The following is a 22,839-nucleotide window of genomic DNA, read 5'->3' as shown; positions in this document are numbered from 1 at the left end:
TGTATTTTCAAATATTTTGTATATAAGTAGCTTCTAGTTGTGACTGTAGGTGTTTCATTTGATATCTGTGATAGGCATCCAAATGTGTATTGAGAGGTATGGCTATAAAACTATGTTGAGAGACTCATGTTGGTATCATTGTCCCATCCATGGTTCACAGAGTGTAAACCAGAGATCTCAAAAACTAGTTTGGAGGTGGCAGGTTGCTTCTCACATTAGTCCATGTGGTTTGGGAGATACAGGGATGCATTTCCAGGAAAAAAAGGAGGTGGTGCATGTCTGAAATGTGTTTGCACTCCTTGTGTACCTGAGATGAGTGTATGTGTCTTGTGCCGACTCATCTCCTGGTTTTATGGAAAGACTTATGTCCAGGTAGGAAATACTATCACATGGTATGTGTTTGTGGATGAAAGGTTGTGCAAAGTGTGTGTTTGACAGCACTGAGAATGAGAGAGGTGTGAAAACCACAGAAGGCTTTTCACATCCATCTGTGCTGTGATGACTTTGATGGTTTGTCTGGATGTTTTATGTTCTAATTCAACATTTGTGGAAGCCACAGGTTTAGTTATAAATTCACTTTGCAGGAGTAATTTATGAAAATGTCAGGATTTTATGGCTAAAAAAATGTTTAAAACTTTAATGCTTAGAAAGTTTTTCAGAGGAAGACAAAATCTAAGTGTAAAAGATGGGGAGGGAAGATGCTCATCCCTGTTTCCAGTATGAGGCAAGAAAAAGTGGTTATCTAGTCCTTTGTTTCTGTAATTTCCTAGTTTCTGTGGCTACAAGTCCTGCAGTTCAAGCTGTCTTCAGTGCTGCTGTGGTCTCTGTTCAAGAGCTGATCTTACATTCCACATGGGTTACAATACAGCAAGCAAAGAGCTGAGTTTCAGGCTGTAGTTCTCAATTCTTTGCACTCTTAATTTGGCTTCATGTTATTTGCAGAATTATTTTTGTGTGTGTGTGATTCAATTGGGTAGTCAGTGTGAATTTTGTGGTGTTCATGTGGAAGCAAGGGAGAGGGAGATTTTCTAAGTGTTCAGTGTTCACATGGACATAAACAGGTGGGTTTCCAGCAGAGACATTTGCATTTGAAAACCTGCTCTAAACGGGCAGGGCTTTCCCAGGACAAGCAGCACCAGCAGTGAAATGCAGCGATCGATCAGCATAGAATTGTGTGAGCATTTGATGGGCAAAATGTTGTGGTATAAAGACAGGACCCAAGAATAAGCTCTTTGTGGTTTTGTTTCATTCCTGAAAACTGTGACTGAGAGGCTTTTATCATTAAAAAAGAAAAATTCATCAGCCACATTTTGGCTAACCTGGAAAATACAAGTTCCTTTGCAACATTCTAAGTGCTGTTTCTTTAGTGCAGTTTTGATTTTAAAAATAATAAAAATAATGGGCTTAATTTCTGTCTGCTTATACTTTCAGAACTCTAAAAGTAAAGTAGTATCCGAACTACTCCTTTCAACCACAGAGCTGAAAGCGTGTAATTTAGCATGCACCACGATCAAACTCTTTCAGGCAGTTTGCATTCACTGTTTTCTTTCCTAATTTTAGCTAAGGAAAGCATTGCCTTACTTATCACAACACTTCTGTTACATGTCTTGTTTCTTGGGCAAAGGTCTTTGTGCTATTTCGAGTTTATTTTAATTCTTAATCAAATGAGAAATTAATCTCAAAAAAAACCTCTGTATGAAATTTTTTAAATACACACCAATGGGGACACCTGGTGGAGAAACAATGACTTGCCCAGGACGCCCTGCCTCAAACCCATGGATGGTGGGTGAGCATGAGTTAGATCATCAGTGAGGTGACTGTGAGTATTTTTAACCACAGCAGGTGTGCAGTAACAAGTGATTATTTACTTGCCTGCTGCTGATAGCTCCCTCGAAGCATCCTGTGCTTGCTGCTGGCCAAGAACACGTTCATGTAGTTGTGGTTGGGTTGATGCACAAGTGGTATGCAAGCACCCAATTCCTCAGTATCTGTTGTTTAATGTGACTGAGGACAAGGCTGCAATTAATGGCAAATGCTGTTTCTCTCTTGCTGCTGCAGAAGCTGCTGTGTTGAAGGATTCTCCAATAAGCCCTATAGATAGCTATTTAAGAGACATCCTGCTCATGTGTATTTGGAAGATGATCTGGGAATGTTAGGTGAAGATCCAGGACCAGCTAATAGCTGCAGGGCCGAGAACGCTCTTCTCAATTGGATTCTCCTCTGTATGATATGAGATGCTTCAGTCTTGAGATATCCACTGACATTTTCCAGTCTGCAGTAAAACTCCTAGGTCTTCCTCCAGTGGGCAGGATGTCCTTTTCCCACTCTCCTGTAAGTGTGGCCTTGGGAGAGGCTATGGTGAGGGCAGATGCTCACACTGCCTTCCTCAGTGAGCTTGGTCAGGGAGAGGGATGTTGTGCTTGCCGCTGGCTTTGGAAGCAGGCAGTACTTGGCTCATTCCTGAGACCCCTATGTCAGGGGACAGGCCATTTGCACTCTACCTGGAATGGGACAAGCACAAGCCCCAGGGACAAAGCAGTCAGCCAGGAATGTTATTGCAGATGTGCTCTAGGAACTGTATGCAAATCTGTGCTTTAACTGGTGTGAAAATGGTCATGGTTGGTTGTCCTTCTTGTAGCTCACTCAGCAAGCAAGCATTAGCCTTTCCTGTGGTGGGACAGCAACATGCAGATGGGTTCTGGTGTGCCTTCTGGCATGCACCAGCTGTGGAACATGGGATTATCTGGGTGTTTTGTCTTTCTAAGTAGGAGAGGAGGAAAAGAAAGGAATGCTTACAGTCATGAAGAAAGAAGGATAATTTCTGGCTCTTTGTTTTGATGCGGTGTATTCTGACATAGAGTAAAATTGATATCCTGCTGGTTTTCTCATTGTTTGGGAAAGAAGGAACATCCTAATTGTAATTCTGCACCCGAGCCACCAGACAACTGGGTGAGCAAGTGACTTTGGCTTAGACTGTCACAACTTCGACAGCACACTGTGGATTTTTGTTAGATATAGCAGAATATTTGCGTTTAATTCACATATCAGAATCCTTTTCTCTGTGGCAAATCAGAACTGCAAATTAAGTATGAATTGCTGTCCCATAGGCATTCAGTATGGCCTGCTGACACTGCATCCTCTCACAAAACCAGGCTCACGGTAAATGAGAGACAAGCTAATTTTATGTGGCATTCTATTTATTTAGTTGGTATTCCTATCTTGGGATTAATATCAAAGCAGGATACTGTATTTTGCCACAGGTCTCAAGAGTGGGCAGTTTTAAAGTCAGTGTTTGAATTCACATGGCTCAATGGAAATCCCTTTTCTGCTTCATGTGCTTCAGCTAACTCAGAGACTTGGCAGAGCTGGCTGGAGGCAGTCACTGTGAACAGCCAGCTGCAACTGTCCTGATCCAGACCAGCAGTCAAGAGCATATGCTAACAGAAGGAATATTCTAGCAGACTTTATGGACTGAATATTTCTTGCTTCTCTTCCTTGCAGAAAACACCTTCTGCAGTGGTGACCATGTATCGTGGCACAGCCCTTTGGACAACAGTGAATCTAGAATCCAGCATATGTTACTGACAGAAGACCCTCAGATGCAGCCAGTGCAGACTCCTTTTGGAGTTGTTACTTTCCTACAGGTATGACCCAGCAGTGGTGGCTATCGCTCTTGGATGTGGAATACACCTAATATTACATTTTCTTTAGCTGTAATAAGTTAGATGCTTATTATCCTGACATCCACCTTTCTTTCTTCCTTAATTGATCTCAGTGGATCTCATCTTTGAGTTGCTCCTGTGGAGGTATTCAGTAGGCATTTTACCAGGTTTGAGCATTGGCATGCTCAACTTTCAAGATGGAGTCTCTGATGGAGAAAAGGCTTACACCCCAAAACAGACCTGGAGTTGACTATTACTGCTCTGAAATTTCAAATATCAACAGAAAAAAAGCTGAGAGAAACGCTTGTAATAAGTAACGTAGAGCTAGATTCAGTCTAGTTCTATGGCAGGTTTGGGTTTCAGGAAAGGAAGAGTTTGGAGCAGGACTTTGAATTGCTTTGGCATTATTAAATGGCAGAAATGTAGCCTGCAGTGTTGACACAAAGATTCTTTAGAGGCTGAGGGAATTTTTCTGTACTGATCTACTGTTTAAGAACAATTCAGTTCTGCTTTGCAAAAGAAACATTTTTTAAATCCCTTGTGATTTAACCCTGCTGTTCAGTGAGGGGAGCCTCCTTGTCCAAGCAGATCTGCTTGCTTTCCCAAAGTCCTCCTCCTTAGTGATATCTCTTGGATATGGGCTGCTTTGGATATTTTTTAATTGCATGGGGAGTTATTTACCTTATTGGAAGAGTTAGCATAGTTTATGCCAACTGCTGATTTCTCCCCGCTCTCTGATAAGATCCCATCCTTTGGGAAAACACAGGCATCTATATTTTACAAGTCAAGCTTCAGGTTGCTCCTGTTTTTGCTTGGCTGTAGTTCCAACACGTAAGGGGAAGCTCTGTTACTACGGACCTGCACAATACAACTGCTGTGCAAAGGCTTTCCTGAATATTCTGAGGTGCCAAAAAAATCTGTGTTTTATCAAGAAGAGAGAGGTAAGTGTGAGATTGATTAGTGAAAGGTGAATTGTGGGACCTAAAAGGAGAGTCGGAGAATCAAGCTAAGCTGGGTAATTCCTGACTGACTCCCCAGTTAGTGCTGCATTAGTCTGCATCTCTTCTTTAGTGCCCAGCTGTCCTGGATCAAAGGGCAGTCAGCTCTTGGCCTCTAATCTTCCACAACACATACAGTTGACTTGTTTTTCCCCTTTGTTTGATGCTTGTTGTTAGGGGTTTATTTTGACCCATGAGGATAAATAATTGCAAAAAGAAAAGCATGAGCACAAAATAATTTTCTGTTTAGGATCTTGTTGTTTGTATGTAATTAGTGAGTGGAGGCCCAGGGAGGAGTGTTCTGGAGGAAGGGTGATTCAGGCTGTTCATGGAGGAAGCCTGGGAGATGGATGGGAATAAAGTGTATCTCCAGGGGTTGTGTCCTGAGAAAGTGAGCTCTGCAAGGAGCAGGGGAGGTAGGGTGTGCAGAGCTGGGTACATGCTGACAGTAAATGTTTTCCACACAGATCTCAATCAGTGCAGATTCGTCCGTGTATGTCAAAGGCACACCATGCACCTTCTGCTTGTTGTTTTTCAGAACTTAATTCTCAGGTTTTCTCTTTCCTGTAAAAACATCAGTTGAACAGATTTTGACCAAATATCCAGTTTCCTTGGAAAAGGCAGAGGGTATCGAGGAAGAAAATAAAAAGATGTGGTTAAAATAATTTTTCATCCCAAGCTAGCAGTTGATAGATGAGGAAGAAACTGCCCTCCTCTATCAGCTGAATGGTATTTCACCCCTTCATTTGAAGCAGCTGATCTCAGCTGCTGTGAGGGAGACATCTGGTATAGCTCGGTGTGGCTGCTCCCATCCTGAAACACGACATACGTCCTGCCTTATACAGGAAGGCAGAAATCTGCAGTTACCTACAGTGACCTACAGAGTGGATTATGCAGCGTGTAAGCAGCTTTACCTTATGGTGCCAGGTAAAACATAACCTCTCAGCAAACTGAGTTGGTCGAGTATTTGTAAGCACCAAAACTCTCCCTCGTGGCAGCAGTTTGCTTGTTTGATGGAGATTACTCTTGCAGTACTGCATTTGCTCCTAGCAACTAGCTGACAGAGCAACATTTAACATGTGCTCAGACCCTAACCTGTCTTGTCTTGTGTGGACCTGATTGAAAAGTGAGAACAGACTAGTGGATCTTCAGCAAACCCTAATTTGTCACTAGGTCTTTCTCACAGTTAAGTTCACACATGCAAGATTAGATGTCATAAGACCACAGCACTTAACACAAGTGCAGCGAGAGGGCATAAGGAATTGCAGAATTCCTCTGTTGTCTCAGTGTCCATTTGTTCTTGCTCATCTAGTTGAAGACATAGTGCTTCTCTGTATCTGCATTGTTTGATCCAGCACCACATGGTACATTTTCTCTACAGTTCTTGCACAATTCTCATCCAGCTTGGTATCTCTCTTTCCATTTATTCCAGATTGTTGGTGTTTGTACCGAGGAATTGCATGCAGCTCAGCAGTGGAATGGGCAAGGGATCCTAGAACTGCTTCGAACTGTCCCAGTGTAAGTGCTCCTTTTGCCCTTATCGGGGAACATTCCTTTAGAGAACAATTCTGTTTACTTTTATTAACAATCTTTACCTTGTTGATGTAATTGCTTGATCCTGTGCTATAGCAAAAGATGGGAATCCAGTGCAAATCTGTTCTCACGCACAAATGCTTAGATGGCAGATTAATGTGTGTGGAAGTCCACATGTTCAGGGTGAAACAAAATGAGGTCTTGAAAGCTTAATTTCCTTCCTCTTATGCCTGCAGCATTTTCTCATTGGCTCTTCCTGAGAGAGCTGTGATAACTGTTCCTGGTAACCTTTCTGTGTAGTTTAAAAGGCAAGGGTCTGACTTGTATTGTCTAGCAAAGCTTTGGTACTGTCTGAAAATGAGAAAGTAGCTCTCAAAACTGGTGTCATTGCAAATTGGGCCAATTTGCAGCCAGAGGAGGAGTACTAAAAGTTCATTGTTATTTCTCTCATGGCACAACAAAGATGTCATTGAGTTAAGGAGAAGAAGGAGTTTAAATGTTAAATGATAGATTGATGCTTTATTTGCTGCAGATTGCAGGTAAACTCTTTTGGCTTGCAGATATTTTGTTTAAAAATTTTTCTCTTCTGTTTTGTGTGGAAGTTATTGCCATGTGATTGTAGCTCAAAAGATTTTAAAAAAAAAATGGTTGTGAATATGTGAATATGAGCACATGCTGTCTAGTGTCACAATGGTCTTTATTTGATTATTTGGAAGAGCCTCTGCTGCCAGACCTCTTAAACTTGTGCCTAAAAGGGAAAGTTCAAGTGCAGATAATTCACGCAAATGCTGTACAGTGAGTTTGTTCAGCTGCAAGCTTTGTTTCTGGGACCTGAAGACAATAAATTCTGCCTGCAGCTCCCTTGGCTCCTCTAAGTCAGTACAGATATAGCACCACTGTCCTGAGTCTGTTCTCATGTTGGGCTTTGGCTTTTGTGCTGTGGAACAAGCACCTTTCCAAGGATAAAACGAAACCCAAATGTGCTTGATTCAAAGGCAAAGCTGAAAACTACTAAGTCTCTGATGTGGAGTCAGGGTAAAAGTTTTGTGCATCCCAGTGAGGAACTGAAGCAAGTCACACCTCTGCAGTTAATAATTAACATCTTCCAAAGTGATATGAAAAGAGTGGCTATTGATGCATTGATAAAGCCATATGATACTAACTTTTACTGCTTTCACTCCATGTGCTTTAGGAGACTATAGCACAGACAAAGCCAGAGGAGGGGGGGCCTTTAACTGCAGTATAAAAGTATCTCATGCAAAAAAAAAAAAATTCATGGCAATTGCAAAAGACTTCGGTTTTTACTTCAAATTAAAAACATCACCTAAGGCTGACATCTGCTGTCACTTCTTCACTGTCACCCAAAGTCAAGTCTCTGAGTAGTTCATCTTCACAGTAATCTTCTATCACCTTCTTTGGGAAATATCTTGACCCTTCTAACTTTTATTGCTAATGAAAACAAAGATATTCCTGAACCATCTGAGCCCTTGACCATTAAGTACCAACTGGGCAAAACATCTGTTGTAAGGGTCTTAATCAGAGCAAGAAGCTTTTTATGGTACTGAACACTACTGCCAATCTCAGCAAAAAGTACAGTCCCATTTGGATCCTGCTGTGTAATAGAGCTACAGATCTTGATCTCATCTTTCTTAGTCCTTGACTACAGTAGACTTTTTAGTCCCAATTCAGTTACCTGTAAGATTTAAAGCCAATTCAGTCTTGCATAAGTGGGTGAGCCCACACAGGGAATAACCTTTGACAATCCTGGCTGCTTTGCAAGACTTCATGTAATCATAGAATGGTTGGGATTGGGAGGGATCTTAAAGATCACCTCGTGCCAACCCTCCTCCCATGGGTAGGGACACTTTCCACTAGACTGGTTGCTCAAGCCCTCATTAAACCTGGCTTTAAATTAAAACCAGGTTTAAATAATTAAACCCTTCAGGGGAGGGGGCAAGACACTAGGTAGATAACAGGTAGATCATGGAAGGTTTTCATTATCTGTTTGGGAAATGCTATGGGATGTATACACAACATACAGGGGCTTGTTTTAAACTCTGTCCTCTGCTTCCACCCAATACAGTGCACTCTGAAGGCTCTACTGGGGAGTACTACCTTAAGTGCTTGTTTGGTTCATTACCTTTCTTTCTTCCATTGTAGAGCTGGAGGCCCCTGGTTGATAACAGATATGCGAAGAGGAGAGACAATATTTGAGATTGACCCACATCTGCAAGTATGTCTTTAGTTTATAAAATGTCCTGTCTTTGGTAGCAGGCAGGGAGAACTGTTTTATGGTGTAAAACAGTTGTACTACTTTCTCTCAACGTGCTGTGATCTTCTCAATGTTTGGCAGTAATCCTAGGAAAGCTTTAGGGGCTCCCTTTGCCCTCTCAGAGATGGTTCAAGCTCCAAGTGGATGGTAGTTCTAGGAAAAAGGTTAGTAAAGAGAGACCAGGAAAACTCATATATGATACAAATTGGTAAGATTTGGACTGCATATTTTAGAAAGGAGAAAGATAGGAGAACATAGAACAACACAAGATCACAAGATTAGACATGATAGATCAGGCAGTTCCTCCTTTGTTTTATATTCAAGAATACAGATATAGAACATGCAGAAAACTCAAAACCAACTAAGTAATGTTTTCTCACAGCAAATATGACAGCGTAATTCTTTCCTGTAGGATGCCACTTGAAGTCAAGTAGTTAGTGTGGTCTGAGAAATAATGGGAAAGTCTCACTCAGTTATTAATAATCCATGCAGGAAGGTAGATGTTAAGCCTGCCTCAGAGTTCAAGTTAATCTCTGAATTTTAAACAGCAGAATAGGACCTGTCTGGAGGGGTTACCATCCTATGCACTACTGATGATCTGTGTGTTTGGGAGACAGTTCTGCATCCCTTCTACAGAGTTATGGTACTGGAGTACCTGGGTTCCAGACAAATCCACTGTGGTGCTGACCTTGTTTCAGTGTATCACTGAGTATTTTCCTTTAAGAGAGAACTTATGGCTTAGCCTGACAGGACATGTGCAGATGTGCACGTTTTGTGCAAGCTATTGCGTTTGCTCATGGTCTGGGTGTCTGCATCTGATTACCTCAGTTGCCTCACAGCATCTTTTATTTTGCAAACTTAAGAACAAATTCTACTTTTACTGGTTTTTATGGATTTGTTCATCTAAAATAAACCCAGTCTGAGAGACACAAAAATGTCCCACAAACGTCCTGCAATGTGAGAGCTAATACAACTACAGATCCTGTAAAGTTTTTTAGGCTATTCAAAATTTTGCCCTCTCCCCTCCTGGAGGCTGTTTCTGTTCCCTGCCCACTGGTGATCCCTAATGATAACAACATTTTCTTCAATTTACTGGAAGTGAAAAGTAGCTTAGGTTACTGGAATCTGAGTCAGCCAAGGCAAGTTAAGGCAAATAAAAGAGTACCTCTGCCTCACGAGCGTGTCCTGCCACTGTCTGTGGTCTTTCCGGACTTCCTCACAGCGCAGGCATTCCTGTTTCTGTTCTCTCTTGCCCTTGCAGTAGTGTGGATGTGCCAGGTGTGTGTATCTGTGCTTCCTTGCTGCTCTGCTGCTGCGGCCCCTGGGGATTCACAGGGTAAAAATTGCACTGTGGCACTGAGTCCTGCAAAGAGCCTTTGCTGAGCATAGGGAGCTGGTCTGTTCTGGGCTGCATTCAGCCACATCGTGCACCTCCCGCTGTAATTAGCGGGGAAAGGATGAAGTGTCATTTTTGTGGTGATGGTACAGGGTGTGTGAGCAAAGGAAGGCAGCAGTGGAAGATGGGTGGAGAGGGGAGAGAGGGAACAGGCTTAGAAAACAGACAACTTTCTTGGGAGCAGGCAAGCATGTTGCATACTCAGGAAGCAGGCAGAGCTTGTTTTGAGGCTGCATTGTTTCTTGTTGGAATTGGTTGAGGCCTAAACCCAGCCCTGGCAGCAGCAGCTGTACTTTCTATTCGAAGTTGCTGAGAATGGATCCCAACTAAGATGTCATCCCAGGATGTTGGCAATTAACGCTGTGGCAACACTGACTGTTTTCTGTTCAGCCAAGCTTCCCTGTAGGCCATTCAGATTTCCCTGGCAGCGCTGTCAAACAGTCTCTGGTGGTCCCCAGCTCTGCACGGATACTCAGTGCTTTGCTTCTGTTCTAGCAGATATCTCAGAAGAGAATAAAGCTGATTTGAATTTCCTGAGTTGCGGTTGCCATTCTGTGGGTCACACTGCAGTGCTCTGGCTTGGTTAAAAAGGGATCAATGACTTATAAGAGCCTCAGAGCATCCCTCCCACATGCTGAGAGGAAAATGGGACAGAAACATCCTTCCTTTGAGGAAGGAAAAAGCTGAACCTTATTTGCCCTGGGCTTCTTCAACCTTCTGCTCAGGCTGCCCTTTTAAGGGAAGAACAGCCCCACAGCCTAAGCACATCTTTTCTGGCTAAAGATGGGGTAGAAGTATGGAGTGCTCCAGCTAAGAGTCTGCACTAATTGAGAAATTTTGGGGTTTGTTTGGGGTTTTTTTGCCTTCAACATCACTACTTGCAAACATTACAAAACAGGCATGCAAATTAGGCTGCCTTAGGCCATCTAGTTTCCATCAGCCCCCCTTGATCTCTACAGGATTCCAACAGAGCAACACTTCTTCCCCTGAGGAAGTGCTCTGCAAACCAGCTGAGATGCAGATGATGAGTCCCTTTCCTCCTCCCCAAGGCTCTGCACACTGTCTAGAGGCCCAAACTGTGTCTGTGAGTGGGGGCCTTGGCTTACAAGTACGGAGAAGCACATCCCACCAGAGCATCTGCCTAATGCAGTCCTCAGGACTGTCTGCAGTCCTGAAGGCCCTCTGGGCTCTTCTGCTCCTTACTCAAGGGCAAATTTGGTGGCTCTCACATGCTTCCCTCACCACTGGAGTGAAGAATAACTGTGCTGACAAGTTAAACCTCCCCGTGTCATCTGATTTGGGTCCTCACAGGATACTGCAGAGGACTCCCAAAGGAACCACGTGCTAAAATCTCACTTTGAGCATTGTTTGCATATGTAGGATCAGATGTGTTTTTATTTCTTTTTCCACAACTTCTATTTCTGGGTGAAACATCTAATTTTGTGTTTAGGACAAAATGAATCTGCTGGGATTTTTCTTTTGTTATGTCTCGGATTTTCCCATTCTGGTTTCATAGAAGCCAGTTTCCCTTGATGCTAGAGGAAGATCCTGACGTGAAATAGTCATTCAGGGAGAGAGTTAGAAGGAAGATAGTTTCCTGGATGCTTAAATTTGTCAGGACTGCTCTGCTCCTGCCTCAGCCACAGGCTTTTTCCTCCACTCTTGGGCCAAAGAGTCAGATTAGGGAGGTGATATAGCTGAAAAAAAGGGGAAGGGAAAAAAAAATAAGAAAGGAGTTGGTTCAAGGGAAGGGGCAGGAGCACACAGGAGGGTGGGACTGCAGCCACTGTGAATTGCATCAGCTTCAACTGCTGTGCAATCACACCCCGAATGCTCATGCTTATCAAATCCTCCCTGCCCCAAGAACAGGCAATGCTCTTTCTAGGGTGCAGAGTGCACAGCTGGGCAAGGGGAGGAACATATGGGCTTTAGCCTGCAAACTGCTTCTTAGGGAACAGATTTTGCAAAGCACTGGATGCTCCCACGCTCTCTTGACTCCAGTGGCAAGGCCAGACTGGAGGGTAGCAGTAACTGCTGCTGTAGTAGAGATCTGCTGCCATTGTGCTAACACAGCTCAGCTCTCCACTTTCCTCAAATCTTCAAAGTTTCTCTCCACAAGCAGTGAGACTTTTTACCTGTTCTGAGGTGATCCAGATGAAGTCTTGTGGGTGCTGCTAAGCTCTACCAGAAGTGACAGCCCCTCAGAGGAGGGTAAAAAGAGCCTGGCTGATTCCATGCCAGAGGAGAGGCAACAGCAGTAAGAGAGCCCTTCCTTGGTGTATCTCAGCCTTGAGTTTGTTCAGCTCGACATTACCCTCTTGTGGGACATAAGTGGAAATTCAGACTAATGCCAATTCCTCTAGCATGTAGGTGTCCTGTGAAGCTTTGGCTTAGGGCAGTCTTGCTGGCAACAGATGCACGTGCCCTTGAGAAAACACATGGTGTCTGAGAGCATCCAGCTCCTCATGATTGATGTGCAGCACCTCCTGAGCCCCAGACGGTGATTATGTGCTTGTGAAGTCCAACTTGCAAGGGAGAGAGTTTGTGTGTTTTCCTGATAGAGTTTTGTGAACAGACCTGTGCCTCTTCACATGTTTGTCCTTTACTAAACATACCATCACACTAAAAGCAGTGGTTGTATGGGCAGTTTGCAAATGATGAACTCTTGTGAACGGTGAATCTCTCTGTTAGCTCTTTTCATCCTAGAACTCCCTGGTAAGCTTGGAAAGAGAATTTAAGCGTAGTTATTCAGGAATTTGTTATCATTGATTTACAACAGATAGACTGCCAAGCTGTGCTTCATACAGGAGAGTACAATTTAGTGTCATAAATACTTTGAGTTGGTGTGAACCAGAGCTAATGCTGAAAGAAGCAACCATGCATACCTCAGATCTTTGTCTTCCACCTGATTTTCATTACTTTGTGTCTACCAGGGCCACATAGTGAAGCAGTGGGGAAGGGGTAGGAGTTCAGACCAACCTGCTATGGAAGATGTTTATTCCAATTCAGACTAGCTCCCTGATTTGGCTCAATGTGCAGTCACTGTTAGCCGATACAGCCAAGCTTATAAGCCAGAATGTAGAAACTGACTGCAACAGGGTTTGAGCCAAGGTGGGTTCCAGCCCAGGTTCAAGCCACACACAAAAAAGTCTTGGGGGTTTGGATCTTTTCAAGCAGGAGAGAGTTGACAAAGGGATTGAGACAGATGGCTCAAACCTGAGTGGAGTAAGTGCCAAATGTGCCTGGGATGACCTCAGCCGGCCCCCAGAGGATGACGAAGACAGCAGGAGCATTTGCATTGGGACCCAGCCGCGGCGACTCTCCGGGAAAGGTAAGAGGTCCTGGGCCTAGTTGCTGTCATGGCTTTTTGACTTGCTTTCTGATGGCTCTGGGCAATGGACTGAGTAATGCAGCGTCTTGGGGTTCCTAACAAACACCACAGTCACTGAAAGGCTCAGTATGTCTCAGGAGAGCAGTTTTGGTGTGGCCTCTCTGAGGAAGGCAAAAGGGAGGAAAAGAGATCTTTGTGTTATTTTGTCTAAATGTTTCTTTCAGGTTTTAGGCTATTTCTATCTAAATCCAGAAAGTTAAACAGAGAACTGGGTGAAACCAGGACTGTGAACTGCATGGTGAAGCAACTGCATTTTCCCAGGCTTCATTTCCTTTTTAACATTGCCACTTCTCCAGTGGCAAATTTGACTGATGCTGCATGTTGCTGTAGCTGAACTCAAGTGATTCTTGCAAATGCAGAGCTCTGGAAAGAAGAAAAAAAAACACAGCGGAGTTCCCCTTTGCAATGAGCTGCCATCTCAGGGTACAGATGTCACAGTCATTGCATGTGCTCCAGATGATGCATCTTACCTTTCAAATGGGTGAAGCAACATAAAATTTGAGAGCTTTGTGTTTTGTGGAATTGATGATGGTTTTTGCAGGAATGGTATCTTATTAAGTCCATAGTAAATACTTAAATAAATATTTTAATGTATATAAGGTTCCTTCTGGCTTCTGTGCAAATATTTTGAACTATCCTCAGCTCTGCAAGTGAAAAGCCCAAAACAAGGTTATATTCTTCAAAAGATTTTAAAAATTATTTGTTGTTGGGTTTTTTTCTCTACACAATTCCCACATCTATCAAAAAAAAAAAAAAAAGGAAACTTCTAAGAAAGTTAGGAAAGCATCCTATTAAAGTATTTGGCCATTAGACATTACAAAAAATTGAAAAAGTAAAAGGACTGCATCTGAACTGCATAATTCACAGTTTGTTTTCAAATGTGATCTTGAGGCTAAGGTTTGTCCTGCATAAAATGCCTTCCTTTTGTGAATTGTGTTGCAGTTTAACAGATTTACAAAGCCAATCACAAAATCTTGAGAACTTCCTTACACCCATTTGGTAATGGAACAAATTCCTCTTATGCCTAATGGGAAAAATGATTCCAGTGCAAAAGTTGGAAGTGTTAGGAGGTTCTGTGAGAGCTGCAGAAAGAGCAAACACCTCTGTCCTTATGAAAGGATACAAAGTCTTTTCTTCATCAGGAGGGCTCAGAACCAAAGGTTCTAGCTCTCCTTGCCTGATATAACATCACAGCCTAGACCAAGAGCACTCAAGATGACTTTGTAAAGTGAAACAACTCCTAAGGTGCAGGGAGAGCTGTTAAGAATTCTCCCTTTGCATCTCTTCGTTTCTTTCCGAAGTGGAAGAGTTTGGATGAAACACACTATTGAAACAAACCCTTGGGGGAAAAAAGAAAAAGTTGACATCTCGTGTGTTCCTGTGTCTGGGGACTCTAAATCATGTTAATTTTTTTTTTTTCTCTGCAGATACAGAGCAAATCAGGGAGACTTTGCGGAGAGGGCTTGAGATTAACAGCAAACCTGTTCTACCTCCGATAAACGCACAAAGACAGAACGGGTTGAACCACGATCGAGCACCGTAAGTTTCACAGTGTGCACTTGGAGGATGGGAGTCTAAGAGCTCAATGTGGAAAAAGCTTGCTGGGAAAAGACTGGGCAAGGGGAGAGGAAAGCCAGCAGCATACCTGCAAAGTGAGAATATAGAGGGAGAAGAGTTACTCAGTGTGAGTTATTGGGCTAGTATTCAGGAGGGCATATTTGGAGAGGGGTTTTGGACAAACCTTGCTAATGCATAGTGGTTCTGACTGTATCCTGTAGGACCTGATCCTCAGGGTGTGCAGTGTTTGAAAGCAGACTGGACTGAGCCCTATGAAATATTCTGTGGCAAACAGTGGTAGGGTATCCAAAGAGCTAAGGTGGCATGATGAGTATTTGCTGGTATTTTTTTGCCTCAGCATTTTGTTTTCAAGCTCTTAATTATAAACCTTTTGGTTAAAACTACATGCCAATACTATCCTGCTCTCCAATAGACTAACAGGTGGTTTAAGTGGGACTAGGTGAGCCTGTAGATCTCTCCTCATTTGTAATTTCTGACTTCAGTGAATTTGTAGCAAATTACCTGTGGTTTCAAGCCCTCTGCAGTGTCTGCACTTCTCTCTTTTTGAGTTTCTCCCATTTCCCTCTTAGGCTTATTCCAGTTGCTAGTTAAATGTCTTCCCATCAATTTTAATGTTTTCACCTAAATAATACAGAAAGGCATGCATCTTTGCTGCACTCTTTTATCTTGGTATTTCCTTTGGTTTCCTAGACTCTGAACATTTGTGCTTTCTTGTTCCAAGAATAAAGATCATGAAATCAACTCTTTCCTGTAGTGCCAGGCAGGGACAGCATCCTGCTCTCTTTCAGTTCCTGTTTCTTTCTTGATTCAAGCATTTCATATGAAAAAATATTCCTAATATTTGGTCCTTTCTTATTCCGTTTTGTGCCTGCCTTCTGATTTGCCTTACTTACGAATGTTTCTGAGTTGCCCAATCCTTTGGGGGAAGTATTATGTCAGCTGCTGATGCTGTGGACTAATAAGCAATATGAGATATTGGTGCTTATTAAAAAAATATAATCTCAAGTGGCTTTGTTACTGCTTTCAGAACAGTCATACTTTTTCTGTATAGTAATTTTATGGAGCCAGATTCTGACTTGAGTCAGATTTCAAGTAGTACTTCCCTGTCTGAAATTTGGTCCCTTTGGACCATTGGTTGGTCCTATGTGCCCCACTGAAAAAACAGAATTATACCATCTGATCTGCACAAATCACACCCAGCCTAGGAAGGCTCAAAAATATTGAGCAGGATTTCTCACAGATGTTTGGCTCCTGCAGGAATCCACGTGCCCAGCAAAAGCTCTAAAATCACACTGGTTGAGGATAACTAGAAGCATTTGAGGTGTGCATCAGGTCAGGGAGGCAGCTGCTGGGTAAGCCTTTAAAGCTGGAAGGCTCTTGTTGTTTAAATAAGAGAGCTTTCTGTTATTCAGGGTAAGATAAACAGAGATATGTTCAAGACAGAGGTGAAAGGCGAGGAGAGGTCCAAGATGAAGCACACAAATATTTACCTGGGTTTTTAACTGTTCTGAGACAGAGAAAGGCAGGTCAAATTCAGAGCCTCACATCCATTCCAGAGCACTCTTACCTGTAGCAGCTGGACACCCACCCTGTCTGAAGTGTGAGTGGTGGGAATGGCTGGTTCCCAGTGTTTGCCTCCTTTAAGATCAATACATTTCTCTGAGGGCTATGGTTACCCCTATGGGAAACCTATAGCAAGCCTGTTTCTCCATAACAGCAATTCAGGTAAGGAAAGAGAACTATCAATTGAGTTTCTTGCCAGTGGTTACTCTGGTGATATTATCAGAGGGATAGAGGAGATCTCCTCAACTTAAAACAGCAGTGTCTCCTAATACCTTCTTTCCTCCATCTTACTGACTAAAAGAGGAATTGGAAAAGGTCTTTCTCTGCTTGTGCAGTGACTTCTCCAATTCGTGTAGCAGATACAATGAGACTTGTTCAATGCATTGACTGTAGTGAGAGGGGTGGTTTGTGCTGGAGAACAGGTTTTGCTCACAGCCTGTAACTGCCTGGTCTTAAATCAGACCTGATGATTCCTCTTCCTGTGACTAAAACTTATCAGTCAACATATTTTTCCACCACAGTGTAAAGAAAAGGAAAATCTTACTAGGTCTCAGTCTTTCTTAATACACTGTCTCAGCATGTCTTAGATATTTGAGCAAAGTTGCTCAATGTACTATAAGTACATGAGCTGGAGTCTCATCTCCAGCTGTTGCAGAGGGAAGTAACTTAGGAGTTCAGCTCTTGTGTGTTACTAATGTATCTGCATCCATGTTCCCTACACAGGTACCTGCAGTGGCAAAGGCTGCGCAGGCACAAAACCCATTGCAGATATAGTCACTTCGTAACACTTAGAAGCACCTGAGACAAAAAGATAGCTCTGCACATAGAGCTAGCCCTTCTGGTGCAATCTGTGAGCCTACTAGGGCTAAGAACTCAGTTCTGTTCTTCACTGTAAATCTTGTGTAACAAAAGGCAAGTCATTTATCTGTTGAGCTTCAGTTCTGAATCTAGAAAGTGGGATTAATAACTAAGTGTCATCTTTTTGAGGCACCACAAGGATAAATATGTTAACGATTACGAGGTGCTGGCTGATGGGAAGCAGGCTTGTGTGTAATCATATCCTGCACTGTACACATCAAACTCCAGGTTTCTTGCAAAGGTCCTGTGAATAACTGGTGCATTAGAGGCTCCTTGGGAACTTGACAGAAACACTCTGTTGGGGCATGGCAAATTGTTCGAAGTCTGCCTTCCATAGAGAGCACTGCAGAACCCCAGGCTGTCAAATTTGCACCCAGCTGACATAAGAATTTAAAGTCTGACATGGACTCTAATGGCTTTGTGCAGAAGAGGACTGTGCTGTTTATTTATCATGGATTTGCAGCCACCAACTGCTTTCCTACTAGCTCACTTTCCTGTCTTTTATCCTAACCCTGCCACCCACACGCAATAATCTATCAGGGTTTAAAGCAGACAACCTGTTCTGTATTCAGCCACATAAAATAGTGTCAGAAACGCTCAAAGTTTCACCTAAGTATAAAATGTGGAGGATCCAGATTCCACATACATTTCCCTGACTTTGTTTACAGCTTTCACTGCTTATGCAAAAGCCTCACATTGTTTGGCCATAGATAGGGCTTGCTTCAGTGTTCTGGCTCCAGCAAAGCACACACTTATATGTTAAGCATGTATTTTACCAGTTGTTCACTGTCCCAGAGTCCTAAAAAAAAAATGTTCCTTTGAGACAAAGCTGGTTTCTGTCAAAACCCTGTTGGGCAGCTGTAGTACTTTGATTCATTAGTGTTATTACTGTAGACTGTGTAGCCCTTTTTCTCCTAAGGACATGAATAAAAGCAGTCTTAATGCTTGAAACTGCATCAGACATCTGTTTCCAGAATGACTGTTAGCTCAGTTCATAAGCAGCCATTAAATCAGTTCATACACATCAAACAAAAGAACATGTAAATTAATCTTTGGAAAAATAACTAATCATTTTGACCATAGGTAACATAATACTCTTGATTACTGCTTGGAAAGATGAGGCATATGTGAATGTAGATGTACTTCAAGGCGGCACGTTATTCATTTCTTGGGACCCATCAGCTCAGACAGAAAAGGCAGAGCTTCCAGTCTCCTCAACCCTGCAAATTCCCTCTTGTTGGAGCTGGTGAGCTGTTACCCATAGGGAATGTTTAGATGTCAGACTAAACACTGCTGCTGTTAAGACCTCAGCAAGCTAGAAGCTCCAGATGTCAAAGTTCAGTGACACTTGTGGAGTCTTGACTCATTTGCTATTTAATCTCTTGATGTAATAGTTCTGAGGCCAAGTCTTTAACTGTCCCTGACAATTAGCTCTGTGCTCTCCTGTGAGGTAGGTGAGTAGTATCTCCACTTTACAGATGAGGACAGAGGAGTTAATTTGCCACAGTTGCAATGAGAGCCAGGGTTGAGATAGGGGAATTCTTGACCTTTTCCACCCCTCAAGGGTCCCCTTGATCATGCAGTGTTGCTGAAAGTGGTGTTTTTCTGCCCTGTGGCTGACTCAGACCATTCTCCTCCTCCTGTGAGCTGAGGTGTGGAGTAGAAACCTAGAAGTAGCATACGGCATTACTGGACATGTTGAGGCTACAATTATCAGTAATTGCTACATTTCATTGTGCTGGGACTCAAGTAATGCTGGTGCACAATGCCCGGTGTCTGAAGGTGAGGCCTGAGTGGTGGAAAAAGGTTGCCTAAGGCTGTATTATTTGTGCTGTTTTTCCCTCTCCCCCTTCTCCAGAAGGATAAAGAGGTGTGGTTTAACATGCCTGATTCCCATATTTGTGTCTGGGATTTCCCAGATAACTGTGTGTGCCCTGCTCCCATCATGCACTGTGGTTATTTGTCTAGGGTCCTACAATGGATGCCCCAGAGACCTCAAATTCCATCTGAATTCAATTTCCAGGCCAAAAGACAAGTTGGGGCTAGGGAAACCTGAATATATGGTAGCTCTGTGCCCATCTTCCATCCAGTTCTGAACAGTTTCCAGCTGTGCAGAGAAATGAAGGCAAGTTCCTGGCAAATAGCAGAGAACAACCCTCTGGCAGAAGAGGCTGGCAGGACTGTCCTGGCTATGACCTTCTGGTGCACTGCACCTTGAGCATCTCAGGTTGTTGCTCTTCCATTGTGGGAAGAGGGAAGAGTTGTGTGACTCCAAAAGTCCTCCCAGGATAACCCCAGACTGTCACCTAATGGACTTAGTGGCACCGCTTGTGGGACTGGAGTCCATTGCCCATGCAGTTCCTCTAACTTGGTAAATAGGGCATGCTGATTTCTCCTCTCAGTTAGTAGCATGGGGTTAATGCTCATTAACAAGCTCCATCTGAGCAGCATTTCTGAGGAAGCTCTGATGGCAATATCAAGATAGAGGATTTGCTTCGAGGCAATCCTGCACTTTGCTTCTCCCACTTGCACTGGGCTTTGCTGCTTTACTTGGGCAGAGAGGAGCTGTTGCCTGGGTTGCTGGTTTCCTGTCTTCAATTCTTGGAGGCAAACTTTTACATAAAGGGGAGCATTTCAGCATTCCCTGTCTAGTTCTGGCTAGACTTTCTGATTCTGCAACCACTAAGCAGTAAGTTTCCAATCCGGTCCTGCTTATTTAGGCATGTTCTCTCATCAAGAGGCCATTCAGTGGTGTCTTGCTTGAGTAAGGAATGCTGAATGGGAGGAGGCAATATATTTTAGGGAGTGTCTCTCAACATGAGACTGAGTGCTGGGTGACAAGCCTGCGAACTAGGAGAGCAAATGTCTGGAAAACCAATGTCAGTAGACATGCGGAGCAGTCACCATGCTAATAATTTGCACTTCTGCATGGCTCTCCCCATCTAAAAATCCAAAAGTGCTCTGCAAACATTGACTTAGTCCTTGCAACACCCCTATGTGGAAAAATATCTCAGTTTTACAGACAGGGAACCTGAAGCATAAAACGTTGTTTGACTTTGCCCGTGAATCTGCAGAGTGCCAGGATCTCTCAATCCCTGTTCAGCTGCGGGTCTGGAACAGTCTGGCCCCTGCAAGCACTGACAGTAGTTATTATGCAGCTTTCTAAAGGAATATGAGTGGCAAGAAGATTGTTGCTACTGGCATTGTCCTTGGAGCCCTGCCGTGCCAGGAAATGCACACAGAACTTCTTCACTGTTCAGTTTAACCAGGATTGGTCACAGAATCACAGAGTGATAGGGGTTGAAAGGGACCTCAAAAGATCACCTAGTTCAAACCTCCTGCCCAAGCAGGTTCAGCTAGAGCAGGTTGCACAGAACAGCATCCAGGCAGGTTTTTAATGACTCCAGAGATGGAGACTCTACCACCTCTCTGGGCAGCCTACTCCAGTACTCAACTACCTTCAAAGTAAAGAAGTTTAGATGTTCAAGTTTGTGCCCATTACCTCTTGTCCTGCCACTGAAGAAAGACTGGTCCCATCCTCCTGACACCCACCCTTTCAAGTATTAATAAGCATTGATAAGATCCCCCCTCAGTTTTCTCTTCTCTAGGTTAAAAAGCCCCAAATCCCTCAGCCTTTCCAGTCCCCTAATCGTTTTTGTTCCCACTCTGCTGTATCCTCTCAAGCAGTTCCCTACCTTTCTTGATCTAGGAAGCCCAGAACTGGACACAATACTCCAGATGAGGCCTTACCAGGGCAGAACAGATGAGAGGATAACCTCCCTTGACCTGGCTGCCACACTGTTCTTGATGCACCCCAGGATGCCATTGGCATTTTGGGCCTTGAGGGCACATTGCTGGCTCATGGTCATCCTGTTGTCTACCAGGACTCTCACGTCTTTTTCCACAGAGCTGCTTTACAGCAGGTCAGCCACTAACCTGTACTGATACCTGGGGTTAGTCCTCCCCAGGGGCAGTACCCTACACTTGGCCTTGTTGAATTTCATAAGGTTGCTTTCTGCCCAACTTTCCAGCCTGTCCAGGTCATGCTGGAAGGCAGCACAGTTTTCTGGTGTGAAAGCCAGCCCTCCCAGTTTTGTGTCAGCAAACCTGCTGAGGGTACACTCTCTTCCTTCATTTGAGTTGTTGAATATATTGAACAGGATTGGACCCAGTACTGACCCATGCAGAACACCACATGTTAGGGAACTCCAACACTTCTGGCACTGGCCACAGCCCTCTGAGCTCTGTCTTTCAGCCAGTTGATGATGAGCACCCAGGTCTGAGCACTCCAGCTAGCCTTGTCTCAGTGAGACCTCAGCAGGAGCCGTGTAACCGTGTCCTCCTTGTTGCAGCACACGTGCGTCAGTGACGTGTACTGCAACTCTCTGTGCCAAGATACTCAGGGCTCTTTCCCACAACTCCTCATTTGCCCTTCAGGGGAAACTGTGGGAAAGACATTGGAAGATTGCCAGTGCTTTAGTGATCTTTGACCATATCTTCATTAGGGAGTGAGGATGTTTGAAATAGCCACAGTTGGGAAGGGAAGAAAGGAGGAGGGTTAAAAAGAGGTGGTCCAACTTTTCTCTCCCGGCTGTGTAAGTTTGCATTAATGGTTTGCTTTGGCTGAGTCACAGTGCTGGGTTTTGTACCAAGCATGCAAGGAGCAGTAACTGTAACTCAGGTTAGTGATGCAGTGGGCACTTACTTCTACAGAGAGCCCCTGATGTTGCCAGCTTCCAACAGTGTGTCCTTTGTGGGTTTTGTACTGAGGAGGATAACTTCAAAATGCAATGAAATCATGCTCCATGTCAGCAACAGAGCTTGGAAGGGAACTGAGGCCTCCTTCTGTGACAGATCCATGAGATCAAATGGTCTGATCATAAAGCAAAACGCAAATGGAAAACAAATAAACCTTTCCTAATCCCATCAACCTGGTTATTCTTGAATCCCATAAAATGACTGCCAGTGGGGTTGCTTGAGAAAAGGTTGCTATAAACATGACTTATAAGGAGGGGACATCCAAACTTTGTGCAACCCAGTGATTGCATTGGCATTTTTCCAAGATCCCCACGGGCTGCTGATAATTGGCATAAAATTAAGCAGGTTGCAGCCACCCTCATCTTTAATACAAAGAGAGGGCCTCCAGGAAACTACAGGTTCCAGCGTGTGGTTCCTCACATAAAGAGCACGCTGGGACATGTAGTCTCCTCCAGCCCTTTCTCCCTGTTGACAGAGGTCTGGAGAAGCCACACTGGACATATTTGCAACAGTTTGACCACCCCTTTCTCTCTCAAAAAAAAAAAAAGAAAATTTCAAATATGGCTTTGGTTAAGTTCACGGGCTGTTAATCAGCATTTACAAGATTTAAAAATAAAAACACCTAAGAAATATAATTTCCTCCCTCTCTTTTCTGCCCAGAAGCAGACTGCTGGTGGAAACTGAAGCTGGAAAAAATAGTTGAAAGTCAGCTAAAGTCACCTTGGTAACAGCAGCAATACACTTGCCCAGAACAGGAGACATCAAACCCGACTACAAACAGCTTTAAAGAAACAAAAAGAATGTAATCATCTAAAGAATTAATCTGACAA

The 22,839-nt window shown here is 43.5% G+C and overlaps 1 protein-coding gene across 1 annotated transcript in view; it reads left to right on the top strand.

Annotated features, from left to right (window-relative positions):
- Positions 1–22,839, top strand: part of SUFU (SUFU negative regulator of hedgehog signaling) — an 89,607-nt gene that overhangs the window by 45,097 nt on the left and 21,671 nt on the right. The window contains exons 4-8 of the mRNA XM_054382328.1: positions 3,502–3,644; positions 6,093–6,178; positions 8,354–8,426; positions 13,039–13,192; positions 14,680–14,791. Coding sequence (XP_054238303.1) covers positions 3,502–3,644; positions 6,093–6,178; positions 8,354–8,426; positions 13,039–13,192; positions 14,680–14,791 — 568 coding nt within the window. The remainder of the gene's footprint in view (positions 1–3,501; positions 3,645–6,092; positions 6,179–8,353; positions 8,427–13,038; positions 13,193–14,679; positions 14,792–22,839) is intronic.

Source organism: Indicator indicator, chromosome 7 (assembly GCF_027791375.1).
Source record: "Indicator indicator isolate 239-I01 chromosome 7, UM_Iind_1.1, whole genome shotgun sequence".
NCBI lineage: Eukaryota > Metazoa > Chordata > Aves > Piciformes > Indicatoridae > Indicator > Indicator indicator.
Note: the sequence above shows the minus strand (reverse complement) of the source record. Positions and strands in the feature narration are given on the sequence as shown.